Source organism: Alexandromys fortis, unplaced genomic scaffold (assembly GCF_014885135.2).
Source record: "Alexandromys fortis isolate MF-2015 unplaced genomic scaffold, M_Fortis_MF-2015_v1.1 scaffold_2_1_26212458, whole genome shotgun sequence".
In the NCBI taxonomy this organism is placed as follows: domain Eukaryota; kingdom Metazoa; phylum Chordata; class Mammalia; order Rodentia; family Cricetidae; genus Alexandromys; species Alexandromys fortis.
The window spans coordinates 9,322,422-9,337,863 of record NW_026067930.1 but is presented as its reverse complement, the minus strand read 5'-3'; the positions used below and the strand labels follow the sequence as shown (position 1 = coordinate 9,337,863).

The window sequence follows — 15,442 nt, the reverse complement described above, 5'->3', positions numbered from 1 at the left end:
GAAATAAGATTTTTAACCCATGGAAGAATAAAGAACCTAACAGAGCTGTGCTGCTATACAGACAGTAGGAGGTGAGGAACTTGAGAAACCCTGTTACCTCAGAAATTAAGATGATCCATCCAGCAGAGTGACATAGCCAGGAGCAAATGGACACTAGCCAAGTTTAGTCCCAGACTGCAGCTGCCTGGGTTGTGTTCTGGTGGGGATGTACAAGCTCAGGTACACAACAAAGCTCAGTCCACAGCTTCTACAACCACAAGCACCTGCTCCAACTGCCCACGCCCAGTACTCTTAGAGGCAGTATGGCTGCAAAGGACCAACAAGAAACTCCATTGCCATAGGCTCCCAATGCTGTGCTCACAGAGGAACTGTGTGCATGGTGCACACTCCTGTGCTGTGATCACGGAGGAACTGTGTGCATGGTGCACACTCCTGTGCTGTGATCACGGAGGAACTGTGTGCATGGTGCACATTCCTGTGCTGTGATCACGGAGGAACTGTGTGCATGGTGCACACTCCTGTGCTGTGATCATGGAAGAACTGTGTGCATGGTGCACATTCCTGTGCTGTTTTCACAGCAATTTTTGTTTGTTGCACCTGAACTCCAGACCACTGATCTTCACCTTTCTAACATTCCTAGTGTTTCTGCTAATACACATTTTACAACCACTGCATCATTCATTCATTCATTCATTCACTCATCAGACACATGTCCAATACCACCATATTCCTGACACAACAGAAACTGAGGAATCCTGGTCTGTAGAAAATGACAGATTTCTGGCAATGACTAGCGCAGTACAATGCACAGACACAGAATGTATTACAGCACTGTGGAATTCTATCATGCTGATCTGTTTTCATACAATGCTGGCATATTCAAAGCAGAGATTTTGTATTTTTAATTTTTTCCCTGACATACAGCAATATTTAACAAATGTTTATTCTGTAACTAAAAAGGTATTATCCTTCATTGGAGAAATAATGAATTTCTGTGAGGAACTTCTCCGGTTTTTGTAGGAGTTACAAAATGATGTCCTCAGGTGACATGTGCCCAACAGATGCTGTCTGCTGCAAAGAGGAAAACTGTGTCCCTGGGAAAGTAGGGACTCTTGTTGTACTTGAGATCCTCCTCCTCATTGCTGAGATCCTCCTCCTCATTGCTGAGATCCCCTGCTCATTGCCGAGATCTCACTCCTCATTTCGGGCCTCTGCTCAGCTCTTCAAGGCATTTGAGTTAATTCAAATACTCAGTGTTCTGAGTATGTGCACAGACTTGTTGAGGGAGAACACTAAGAATCAAGAGACTATAAAATAGTACATTCTGTAGTCTAGCTTGTTTGCTACAAATGAACTCTGTATGCTATAGGAAAAGAGAAGAGACCAGAATGAACTGTGCCTTCACTGAAGTAGTGACTAAGACAGATCAGAAGACAAGGAAACTGGTACTGAGATAAATGGCCAGTGTAGAAGGACAAGACCTGGGCACCCTAATTCCGCTTATCTGATCATAGGTAAAAAGACCTGCAAGGCTAGGGCTTGGCTGCATGGCATGTCTCTATAGTGACATGAAACTTTCCTTGGAAGTAAGGCTGCTTACTCTGCCAGCAGCGTATGTAAGAAGCATGTGTGTGATTTCCTTGTGGAAGTAGAATTTTGACATATTCTAGCCCCTAGTGAAAATCCAAAGCATCCAGCCTCTAATGAGCCTGCCTAATGCACCGTGTTGGTGTTTCTCTGCTGCAGAAGGTAAGTGTTCTGTGTCACTCTAGAGGAAAGGATCTTTAAAAGCTTGGCCCTAGTTATCTTCAGACTTGCTCCTGACTAATGCTGCTTTGTTTCATTCCTCTAATAAATATTACTCACAAGTGTGCCTGTGCTGAGTCCTGTATGCTAACAGACCACAGAGCCTGGTGTCCTCATGGAGATGCCGGACATTGCCAGCAGATACACCTTTTGTTACTCCCTTTAAATCTGCAGATAACCTTCATTGCACCTCCTTCTGAAGCAGGAGAACAGGAGGATGTCAGTCAAAGCCTCAGAGGTAAACAGTCAACGCTAGGGAGCAAGTTTGGGTTGATGACATCAGCCCACATAAACCGTGACACAGAAAAAAGAACCATATACCTTTCACCCTTGGACTTTTACGCTAAAGATTCCATGAAAAAGGCCTCCAAATCAATGCTAGCCCACTGTCATCGCACTGGCTTCTTAGTCATCCCTGGTTATTACCCACTAAGCTATAGCTCTAGAGTGAGTGGCCCAGCCATTATGCCTCAGTTTTAATGTCATCATTAAAACTGGAATGATGACAACATACACGTGCATACTGTCCAGGCCAAATTAGTTCACAGAAGTGGAGGAGAGAACGGAGTACCAGGAACTCAGCAGACATTCAGTGAGGGTGGGATCCGTGCGGAAAAGAGAGCATAGGTCAAGGACATTACTCCAAGGGTAAGAGTCAGTTATTTAGTTCAGTGTGCTTTTATTTACACCTCATTTGGGTGCTTGGTGCTGTGATCAGTATTAGGAACTTAAAACTAAGACACGACTTGTGTCCACAATCTAAGGAAGAAGACACAGATAACACACACTCATTTGCTGTGCCCCAGGCTACTTGCAAGATCTCTGGTATTGACATCATAAAGGCTGTAGAAATGCCAAGGGCAACAATAAATGTGTGGGTGTTGGAAGTTATGGAGGAAAGCGCATTGATGCTTTGTGAAACTACGTTTGTAGTTAGCACACAAAGTAATGGGCTTCACTGTGACGTTTTCAGGCACAAACATCATTATACTGTGTTCTCATTTGACTTCTCCTTCCCTTCCCCATCCCTCTGATTCACATTTGACTGATTCTCATCCACTCCCCAGTCTTTCTTTCTGCCTTATGTCACAAAGAATTACTTTTTCTACTTTCATCTCTCTCTCTCTCTCTCTCTCTCTCTCTCTCTCTCTCTCTCTCTCTCTCTCTCTCTCATACACACACACACAAACACACACCAAGTAAGTGTACGCCATATTTATCTTAGCCTGAATGGTTTCTATGATTTCAATTTCTATCTATTTCCTTACAATTGTCACTCTTTCTTGGCTCCTTACAAATAAAGAAAATTCATGTGTGTGTGTATGTGTGTGAATTTTATTTAATATATATTCACCATATTTTTCATCTGTTCTTTTGCTGACCTACTTCTAGGCTGGTTTCTCTCATAGCTACAGGGAAAGGAATCTGTCTCTTCCTCAATAGATCACACTGGTCCACTATATGGACATACAAGAAAACCCTATTGACTGCTCACAGCCCATAATTAGTTATTCACACACAAATTTGCAGACACAGACACACAGTGGGGGGGGAGAGAGAGAAACTATGACAGGTAGTGACTTAGAACAACAGAGACCTGCCTCTCACAATTCCATAGCTCAAGAGTCTAACTCAGGTGTCCTTGGGCTAAAATCAAGGAGTCGGTGTCTCTCTAGAGACTCAGGTTCAATCCTCTTGCGGCTTTTTCTTCTTCACGAAGCTGTCTACATTCCCTAGTATGTGGTTCCTCCCATCTTCAAAGCTGTCACTGGCCAGGTGAGTCCTACTTAAGCTTTACTCTGACCCTAACCCTTCTGTCTCCCCTTTAGCCCTCCTAGACCTACATGCTCAACCCAGGGCCATCTCCCTATTGTAAGGCTGTCACCGTTTGCAAATTCAGCCCACTGAGTTAACCTGTGGGAGTTTACTCAGCCACAGGCTCATGGCCTTACCACATGCACATCTACTGGGGAGCACTACTTTGTCTGCCGTCCTGTCCGGATCATGGAGACTATGATACTAGGAATGACGGTCTGAAGCTTCAAAACCGTGATGCTTAAGGAACGACAACCATGATTACAGAGAGGCTTCTGCCCTGACACCTTGATTGCCAAGCTGCTGAGCTTCCCATAAAACCACCAACCTCCAGACAGACTGTTATCAAGGGCAATTAAACACACTACATAAATGTTGCAGCATTCCATTCCATTCTTAGTCTTTCGGGACATTTAGAAGTAAAAGCTTGTCATATAGCTGCCAGAACTCACCATATAACTCAGACTGGTCTTTTTTTAATTAATTAATTAATTAATTAATTAAAAAAACCCTATCTATCTTTTCTCATTTTACATATCAATCTCAGTTTCTACTCCCTCTCCTTCTTCTGCTCCTTCCACCTTCCCTTCTCACCCCACCCCCATCCACTCTTCAGAGAAGGTAAGGCTTCCCAAGGGAAGTCACCAAAGTCTTTCACATCAGTTTGAGGCAGGATCAAGGCCTTCCCTACAATATCTAGGCTGAGCAACATATCTCTCTAAATAGAATATGTTCCAAAAAGCCAGTACAAGCAGTGGTGATAAATTCTCGCCCCACTGCCAGTGACCGCACAGTCTGTCCTGGCCATACACTGTTACCCACACTCAAAAGGCCTAGTTTGGTCCTACGCTGCTCTTCGCTGTCAGGCCAGAGTTAGTGAGCTCCCATTAGCTCAGGTGAGCTGTTTCAGTGGGCATCCTCATCAGGGTCGTGATCCCTTTGCTCATATTATCTCTCCTCCCTCTCTTTGAATTTTGAGAGCTTGACCCAGTATTCCACTGTGGATCTTTGCATCTGGGTCCTTTCACATTCTAGGCTATGATGTGATGGCTTACAATGTCTATAATTCCAGTTCTATAGGATCCAGCACTCCCTGCTGGCTTCTGCAGACACCTGGTGTGTAAGCAGTTCACTCACGTGCATTCAGATGAAGCTCTCGTATACATTTAAAAAAAACATAAATCTTTAAACAGTTCATGAACCTGTGGGAGACATTACAATTCTTAATCATAGCATTCCACCCCCAGCCCAAGAAAACCCATGCAAAATGCATTTAGTCTAACTTCAAGAGTCTCTCGATAGTTGCCTGGTGATTTGGGGCTATAACCTCAATCATGTGGGAGGCTAAGACATGTGGATCCCAAATTCAAGGTCTGCCATGAGTCAAGGCTAAGCAGGGCAACTTAGTGAGACTCTTTTACAGACCAAGAGTAGAAAAGGGGGTTATGGATATAGCACCGTGAGGGCCTACAATGTGAAAGGCCCCAGATTCCATCACCAAAGTCTTAACAGCCTAGTAATATCCACAAGCCTCATTTCATTCATTCTTTCTACTGATACTCTAGGAAATATCTCCATAGTGAACCCCTGTAAAGTCTAAACTATAACTAGATCTTTTTTGCTATACAATAGCACAGAGAAAATGTTTCATTCCAGAAGGGAGTAACTTGAGTGTGGGAAGGAGGGATGGAACCAAAGCAAGACTGAAGCCCACAGAAAAGCAAGAATGGAATCTGAGTTCCATGACTGCATGCATGGTGTGAGTGCCGAGGGACCGCACAAGTCTCTCGATGGCTCCATGTTCATGACATCTCCACTGCAATTTCGGCTTGACTTTCATAGCTTTACATAAAGACCCCTCGAGGACTTTCAACATGGAATTTGAGCCTGCTCCTTACTGCTAAGCCATCACAGACCCTTTTCTATAATCCTGGTGGAAGCTCCCACAACTCCCCAAATCTCTCCTGCATGCCCGTGAAGAAGTACCACACAAATGACCCCACATTCAGCTCTCAGCTTCAGCAGGAACCACGCCCCTTCGAACCATGATTGTTTGTCAACTTAACATTCTACTACCTTTGAATACAGACTGACTAAAAATTTCAGGATAAGGCAAAATTTAATAAACTCTGCCCAAATGTAACATGGATAGATCTGTGGATATCTTGTCACATGAGTTATCATGGAGATGTGCCTTTGGGCATGTCTGGGAAGGAGTTTTTAGATTAGGTCAAGTGAGTTGGGAAGACCCACCTCTTAGCTGGTGGCACCATTTCATGGGCTGGGGCCTTGAACTTAATGAAAAGAAGCAAGTGAACTGAGAATAAGCATTCATTTCCCTCTGCACCTGACTGTGATGCAATTTGAGCAGCTGGTTCTTTAATTTCCTGCTCCCCTAATGTCCCTGTCATGATGGACTGTACTCTGGAACTCTGAATAAAAACAAGTCCATTGTCCCTTAAGTTACTTTGGTTGGGTATTTGGTCACATCAATTAGAAAAGTAAAACAGTCCTCTAATCCAATTTCCAATAGAATTCTTGTTCCTACCAAAACCTTACAAACATTTTCTTCACTGTGCTCATTTCTATTGGCATTCTGGCATTTCTAATTCCAAACATAATCACACATTAAGCTCTGCCTATTCTGCAACCCAGGGATTCTCAAACTCATGCTTCCAAACTCCTCCAAATTTCTCCCATGGACTTGTTTCAAAAGCTAAGGATCCGTACAGTCAGGTTTTGTCACAAGAACCCCCTTCTTGGTAGAAATTTTCAATATTAACAACTTTTGCACTATTGGGAACTAAGTATCCATTAGAAACAGTTTAAGGTAGCAAGAACTTATTTTGGCTCACAGCTTCAATCCACCATGATGAAGAAGACATGATTGAGTAGATTAGGTCACAGCTGAAGGACATGTAACAGGATGCTCATATCATGACAGAACAGAAAACAGAGGATGACAGAAGTTGGTGACAGGAATTACCTGTAAAGGTCTACCCCTAAAACATTCCTCTGTCAATTAGGACCTACCTCCTAAAAGTTCCTCGAAATATAGGTTATAGTGAATCTAAAGAGACATTTTAGATTCAGGCCATTATCTCTCTTTTATTTAATACTATATTGCAGTATTTCACTGTATAGCAAGGTATGAAAGAAACTGAAAATTGTGAAGACAGTAAGCACTATTTGCAGATATAGAGAATCTAAAAGGAATCCACAGATAATAAAAGGCAGATATAGAAAACTATTAGTAATATTGTTAGGTATATAAATATAAAAGTGGATTCCGTGGTAGTGCTAACTGTAGAAGAGTGCAACCACACTAAGTGTCAAGATGTTTCACAATGTCAAGTGGCTAAGAAGTCAGTTTGATGTTGTCTATATTTTCCCACACAAACAAATTTCAGCTTTACATATCAATAGTAGCTAATAATAATGAATTTGTAATAGTATAAAAGTGTTACACCCCCTAAAATAAATAAAAACATAGCTATACTTATTGAATAATACAAAAATTTGTAGAGGCATCAAATGAGACTGTGAAATGCTAATGCTAGAAGTCCTCAATTGATTCATATGCACAATTCTAAATATAGCCCCTGAAAGTGTGGGGGTGGAGAGAGATAGGAGAGAGAGAGAGAGAGAGAGAGAGAGAGAGAGAGAGAGAGAGAGAGAGAGAGAGAGGCAGACAGAGTAAGCATGTGTCTTAAGTTTCAACTTTTTAAGTTTCAGGAGCTAGGGCCTCCTTCTGAGGTCATCCAGCATGCTGCCTTTAAAAGTAACGTAGGAGTGCTGGACTTCTTGGACCTGGTCACTCTGAGATCAGATACTTACATAGAGACTGAACTTAAGCTCTTATTATTTTATTTATTTTTTTGTCTAGCTCCAACTGGTGATATGACTGCTCCTTATACAGGTGTCTCATATGCAAAAATCACATACCTGGGAGGTCTTTACTAGACTGTCCTTGAGCTTCCTAAGCTTAGAAACATAAACCTCATCTGGTTATAAAGTTAGCATGTTTCTGGTTTTTCAATGTAGTATTTGAAAAAAAAAGGACACATACAATTTTCATGTGAAACCAGACAAGTTGATTCTAAAATTAATGCGGGCTTATAAAGACACAAGAACAGCCAAATCCTCTTCAAGATGGTGAGACGACCTTTTCCTTAAGCTATAAGGACTTATTATAAAGCTATGAAAATCAAGGAAGAATTTAGACCTTCACATTCAGATGCATGATTTGTGACACAGGGGTCTTGATGACCAACATTTTAGAGCCAATGAAACATAAAAAATCACTTCTTAAACAAAACTCAATTCCTGATAGAAAGCACCCAAACAGGAAAGGCAAGAATACAAAACTCTAGAACAGGGTAAGATTCCTATAATAAGGCAAAGAAAGCATCAGCCATAAAACTATTGCTAACTTCAACTCCGGATGCTATGTCATGACTACACTATACAATATAAAGGCTAATCCCAAAGCATCACAGTTCTGGATCCATCTATCACTTGTTTCGTGATGTTGGGTAAATTCAACTTCTGTGCATCTCAGTAAGAAGGGCTTTTTTTTCATGCCACGCTATTTTGATGATGAAATATGGTTTGTTTTGTCCAGGGTCTCAGCAACTGCATCATAAATATTTCACTTTTGAGGACCCTGTGCGTTTCCCTTTGCATCACAGTATGAAGAGCCACATTTGTTCACCAGGTGCTTCCCTCTAGCCATGAGGGATAAACCAGTCTTTCCTCTTCCTCTACTGGCTCCATCTGCTCAGCGTGAGAAGCAGAATGATCCAGTTAGGAGAAGGTGGAGGCCTCTTCCAGTTCTCCCAGATTCCTGTTGCATTGCTACCTTCTTTTCCAAAGACCAACAAACAACCCAAACTCAGTCCCCATGCACACCTTTAATAGACATTAGTTAATGGAGTTGCCCAGCCTAAGAAGCAGTGTTCGCAAAGAAGGGCTAAAGTGTGCACTGCAGTTTTTTCAGGGAAGAGGGAGCTCCACAGACAGCCTCCACACGGGGCCCTGGGTGTGGGGTTGGGAGGTGAGCTTTCTCCACAGTGAAACCGAGAAAGAAATGCTTTGTAGATGCACTGTGCTAAGACGACTCCAACTGCCAAATCTAACCATAGCAATGACAGTCTTCCTGAGGTCTGATAACGACCTCCAAACTGCAGTGACTTGCCTTTCTATCCTGCAATCCCTTGCAAATGAGCTAAGATTGTTTACTTGGCTTGAGGGTGTTGGGGTTAATTATGAGTCTAATATTCACATAAGTCGTGATAGCTAAGGATCTTCAATCTGTAGTAAAATTCACTAGGTTAAGAAATACAAATGACTTTCCAAGGTTAAAACAGCAAACTGGTTTTCAGGAGAAATTCATTCCATACCTGTTGTTCAAGCAAATTCCATGTTTAAAAATCTCTACAAAACCTCAATGGCTGAGGCTTTATGATGCAGAACACAAATACAGCGCTTGTGCAGGTATTTTTATGATGTGATCCAGAATATACATTTGTAGCACAGAGATAAATTTGCCTTAGTCCAAAATAGATTCTGCCATCTGGATGTTAAGAGTCTGGAAGTCATGAGAAGTAGGCTAGCTGAAGGAACTGGGGCCATATCCAGAGCCTGGGAACCAGGAGAACTTTGCACAAACTGACTTCCATGCTGGCATGTTTAGAGATTGGCTTTGTCCTGAAGCTTTCCAGGAGACAGGGCCAGGATCTCGGGGAAGCAGTTTCTAACACAGTGGAATACTGGAAATGAGTGAATATTCTCCTGAGAAAGTGAGAGTTTTGCTGAAAAAAATGCATTTAGAAAGAGGCTGTAGATAACTTATGGTCAGGACACTGAGAAGAGGTCAGTGATAGAGGCTCTTAGATTTAGGGAACCTAGAAGGTCGGGTGACAAGGGAATCACACAGGGTTGTGATGTGATAAAAGCAGTATTATGAACATGAACTGGTTCAACATGCTCCATGGCCTTTGGGACACTCAAATCCCCCTTGAAAAGTGGCGTTTTCACAGACTAATGTGGGTACAAAGCAAGTGTTCAGTAAATATCAGCAGTCATGGTGAATATTATCAGTATTACTACAATTTTCACAAGCAGCTGAGATGTGCAAGGACACAGGTTGGAGTTTGGAAGATCAAGAACCCTATAAATGAGGAGTCTGGAGAGTTGGAATAAACATGAACATGCATGGTCTGAGCATTTTCAAAGATTAAATGCCTACAATCATTCTGGAAGCTGTGTTCTAGCCACTGTGTGATAATGAGGAGAACAAAGTCATATAGGCAAGGACAATCAGGAACATGATACCTGTGGCTCGCTTGCTCTCTGCTGCTGGCCAGACTGCTTTTCACAGACGTGGGTGTTCGCTGACCTCCTGTGATCACTTCTCCTACCTAAAATAAAAACATGACATGTGTAAAGTGCTGCATTCTTCCTTGATATATGTGAATTTAAAAAAAAACTATAAAGCATCTGAATTTTTGTCTGTACATATTCCATGGATCAGTCTTAATTTAAGCCTCTTAAACACAATAGTCTTGCAAAGCCTCAAGCTATCGAAAGATTGCCAAAGCCAAGCATGCAGATTTGGTGAATTAATTTATTTAACAAATGTATTTTATCTGAAAGCTAGCAACATGCCAGCCACTTAAAGGAAGTGTTCGGGAAGGATGCTGATTTGAGAAGACTCTGCCTATGTAGTATTCCCAATGAACATACTGACAAAGAAAGCACCCTACACTGGAGCTCTTCCTATTCTAAGTTAGACCTCTTGTTTCCATTTTGAAATTAGGAGGAAAACAGACTGTGCTCTCAAAGGTCTTTATGAGCCTGAGAATTCTGTAATTCCATTACTTCCTTTATACTAGATACGTTCAGTGCTAAGCATGTTGCGATCTTAATAAACAAAGCTGACTAGTTCCATTCATCGAACAAAGACTATTCAAAAGTGAAGAGAGGTCACCTAATTCGTGCCCTCAATAACTGTCCAAACTCTCCCAGTGGAGCAGGAAGGGGGCACACTGCTCTGTATCATAACCCAGCTGTGCAATAAGCCTAAACTTACCCTTATTATTTATGTTGCATGTTTACTTATGACTCCCTCAGCCCCCAACATCATTCCTGAGACAGGGATTACTTGTAGGCAAAGGCTTCTAAAATCCCTCTCATTGTGTTGCTTGTGTCTGGTGACCAGTTCAGGCTCATTTGCCTTTTCTATTCAAATGTCAGGGAGGGATATCGTCCCTTGTGCAGCCTCATCATTTCCTCCTCCTTGAGAGAGGAGGATACATTTCTGAACTCATCTGCACAGGAGGAACAGTCATTGTTTTGAAAGTCGACATGTAATGTGGGATTTCCCTCTGTATGCTGTGAATACCATTGGTTAATAAAGAAACTGCTTTGGTCTATAGCAGAGCTATTGGGGAACAGAGCTAGGTGGGGAAAACTAAACTGAATGCTGGGAGAAAAAAGGAAGAGTCAGAGAGAAGCCATGTAGCCCCACTGGAGACAGATGTGCTGAAACTTTGTTGGTAGGTCACGACCTCGTGGTGATACAAAGATTAATGGAGATGGGCTAAATTGGGATGTAAGAGCTAGCAAATAAGAAGCTAGAGCTAATAGGCCAAGCAATGATTTAAACAATATAGTTTCTGTGTGATTACTTTGGGAGTCTGGGTGGCCAGGAACAAACAAGTGGCCTTCCTTACTACAGATATGAACCTTCCATCCTCTTCTGACCTACCTGAGACTTGGTGTGTTTCACAGATGTGGCCCACAGTCCTACGATGGATTAAGGAAAATTCTTAGGCTTGGACTTACAGGGTCATCTGCTGGCACAGCCAAGCATGCAGGACTCACATTTGCATTTGGGAAGGGAGTTGGTGGCCTCGTTTAGCAACAACTCTAAGTTTGTTTACCTGAATGCATAACCAAATTCACACATAGGAAAATATCCTTTGCCATTTGACTAAGGAATTTGTTTTGCATGCTCCACAGAGCTCTGAAAAGGGTGGGTCAGGCCCTGGTTAGGCTGCATCACTGCTCAGCTTCTCCCACCTCCCACCCCTGGTGCCTTCTCTCCCTTCTCAGGAGTTGATGCTTGGGCACTCCTTGATATTTTGCAATTCATCTACATCTTAGAATCTGCTTTAAGGGACACAGCGGCACCCTTAGCATCTTTTTTATTATTTAAAGCTTTAATCATTTTAAACAACATCATTGTGAGTTAAAATGCATTAAAATATCAGCCTTGTTGTGGGGGCAGTACACATTTTATATTGCTTCCCATTGTAAACACACTAACACGAATGAGAACCTATGCATAATTAGAGCCTTAAAATGCCTACTTCTAACACTGTTATTTGTCACGTATTAGGCACAAAGATTCTCTGTGTTTATGGAAATGCAAATAGAGTCGCAAATTTGGAACTTTTCTTCACAGGGAATTTGTAGCAGAATCTGAATGTGCTTCTTATTTTTAAAAGATATTTTCAGCATGGTTTGTTTCTAAGGGTCTTTTAATTTTTAAAGTTACAGGGAATCAAAACATCAGCAGTGAGAAAAAATACAGACATTTGTATTCTTATAACATAGGAGTCCGTCATCACCAACACTCACAGCAACCACAGGGAGCCCCTGATAGGACCTAACTTGTTAGTGTGGAGGGCTATAGGCTCAGAATGCCAAAGTTTGGAAGACGTGTCATTCGATTTCCCATGGTCCTGTTGTAGGTTGGGGCTGTGCTTCCTCTAGGTAGCAATGCTCATTATCAGTGTCTTATTCGTGGTCCCATGTATGTTTAGGGATGACTAATGGAAAAGTTGTAAGGACCAAAATATGTTCAATAAATTAGATAATGTGAGACTAACAGTTTCCTGAACCCGCAGAGAGAAATGTAATTAACTCCTCAAAAATTTAATTCTGGGACAGGCACTGAGATACAAATTAACATTTTAATGATGTTGCATTGTTTTAACCCTCGGAGGTTTGCTCTGGGGAGCTGCTATAGAATACAGATGCAGTGACAGGGCTCAATTGTCCACAGATGCTCAAATCCTGCCTAAGGCTTTTCTGACCACGGACTTTCCAAACTTTGCTTGGCTAATAGCCTGAGTGGGGGGTCTCATTACCTCCTGAGCCAGCAGCCTGCACTCAGAGGGTCTATATGGATATTAATAAAATGTATATGGTTGCATTACTAACAGTAAATGGCACACACTCCCAGACTGTGGCTGTAAAGCATCTGCGAAAGAGAGCCTGAGCTCTTGTTTCCCATTTTTTACATTGAATCACAGGAACTGCCAATCTGACTATTTCTGGTGCTTAGGAGAGTAATTAAATATGGCTCAAATCAATAGTTACTTATATGACTCTAAATAAATATGAGTGAATGAACAACATTTTAGTTGAAAGCTTGCTTGTAAATTAGAATAAAAATGAAATATAATTAAAGATCTTTACTGAGAAAAGTATACAGTCACCTGTAGTCGATAATGACCTCTGAATCACCAATAGTGTTGCCTTAAGGAAAGAAATTATAGCACTTACCCTTGGTGTCATTAACCAAGTTCAAGCCCAAATTTGAATTCTCTACTATGTTTTCACTGTGTCTTCCGCCCTCCCTCACAAAGGGCTTTACTCTGTACTTACTGAACCTCACAAGGGAGGGAATGAAAGTTACTTTACAGTTTTACTGGTTAACAAATCACTGACACTAACTAACCCAGATAAGAAAAAGTATTATAAATATCATTGTTCATCAAACAATATCCAAATGTCTTCTTCCACATTCGTGGTGGACGGTCATGTTCTGAGTGTTTTCAACTTCTATTCTTGCTGATTTTAGCAAGCGATTGTCATAACATGCCTGCATTACTCTGGGTCAAGAGCATAGAAGGATACATAATTCAATATTACAACTTTGTTTTAGCTTAGGTTGTAACGTTGACTACTTGGGAAATCCAAGGTAAGCATACTTGACTGTTACATTGTTCTCTAAACTGCAGGTTAAACACACAGGCTGAGTGTACCCAGAACGACTGCTAGTTTTAAACTTAAGTGACCTTAAGGCGTATTATTAACTCAGCTGTGAGTTTCAGCAAAATGCCAGCCTCTTAGAAAGTAAGAGATATATTCATCACAAAGCATTGCCACACTTTACTGTTTCTTATAAATTTAGCTCTGCATCTTAAATATAATATGCGTGAAATCACAATAAATTCCTCTTGGAGACTTTGCTTTTCCCCACAGTTTCCAATGTTCCCTCCATTAGGTTTGCTTCACTGAGCCCCTACACTGGGTTAAGCACAAGACCAAGGGACAGATTGAGAATGGATAATGGGAAACGACCTCTGGTCATTTCACAAGGGAAAAAGACACAAACAACGGAAATTCCTGGAATATGGAACTGACAGATGGATGGCCAGCGCTCAAGAAACTTATTAAAGAAAATGGTATTTCATAATGGAAAGAACAAGCCTGAATTTTCCAGAAGACAGAAACTAGAATGTTCTGGGAAGAGAAAAAAAAAAAAAGCATGATCAGCTGGATGGTGGTAGCACACACCTTTAATCCCAGCACTCGGGAGGCAGAGGCAGGTGGATCTCTGAGTTCAAAGCCAACCTGGTCTACAAAAACTAGTTCCCAGGACAGGTTCTAAAGCTACAGAGAAACACTGTCTCGAAAAACAAAATACAAACAAACAAACCAAGCACGATCAAAGGCAGTAAAGTAAATGGACACGTAAAGTACACATGGCTGCCCATCACACCTGGGGATAAGACTGCAGACCTGGGAAGCATGTGCACTGTCTTCCTATGAGGTGTTCTGGTTTCTCCCATGAGACCGTGGGAGCTTTGTGGTGCTTTACTTGCTTTATCGTGTCAGCTTATGAGGAATGTTTAAGCTCACTTCCTCGTTCACTTAGGCCAAGAGTGGGAGCAACCACACCTGTAAATCCCCACAAATTTAATCTGCTTTATAAGGTAACAGTGTATATGAAAATTATATTTCCTTACAGAATTCACTCTCTCAGTTTCAACATTTACCTCCATTAAAACATTTCAATGAAAAGTGTACTCAAAGCCTTTCAATATGTAAGTAATTGTTGATTTTCATCTTTCTGTGCTTTGTCATGAGAGCAGAGTGCCCTCCCCCACTAGACCAGTATATATGTTATATCTCCTGCCCTTGCTGGTACTGTGTGAGATGCTAATTGACCTGCCCTGGGTTTCTCAGATGTTTAAGTATTATTGCTGTGACAAAGTTCGTCACCTCCTTTTAAAGTCTGCAGAGAGCAACCTGGAGTCCAGATGTTTTAGAGGTGATTCTTTTTTTTTGAGACAGGTTTCTCTGTAGCTTTGGTGCCTGTTCTGGAACTAGTTCTTGTAGGCCAAGCTGACCTCGAACTCACAGAGATCCGCCTGCCTCTGACCCCCGAGCGCTGGGATTTAAAGGCATGCACCACCACTGCGCGGCTTCTAGGTGATTATTATGTGCTGGCAAATTTGGAATTTTGTCTTGGCTGACTGCAAAGCATTCAACCTTTTCTGAGTGCTGTTGGTGGAGGTGGAGGTATGTTGTGTAAGTGTGTGTGTGTGTGTGTGTGTGTGTGTGTGTGTGTGGTGCCAGGGGACTAGCTTTCTGCATGCCTAGAAATTGTTCTACCACTGAACTATGCCTCACACCTCCATATTCACTTACAGAAACTACATTCAAGTAAGGTGGACAGCATTCCAGGAATTATGTAGGATCTGGAATAACATGAAGCTATGGATGAGCAATAACAACTCTC

At 41.8% G+C, this 15,442-nt stretch overlaps 1 protein-coding gene across 2 annotated transcripts in view; it reads right to left on the bottom strand.

Annotated features, from left to right (window-relative positions):
* Dnaaf11 (dynein axonemal assembly factor 11) overlaps positions 1-15,442 on the bottom strand; it is a 159,737-nt gene that overhangs the window by 63,505 nt on the left and 80,790 nt on the right. For both annotated transcript variants that reach the window (XM_050144866.1, XM_050144865.1), the window contains exon 11: positions 9,958-10,043. In XM_050144866.1, coding sequence (XP_050000823.1) covers positions 9,958-10,043 — 86 coding nt within the window. The remainder of the gene's footprint in view (positions 1-9,957; positions 10,044-15,442) is intronic.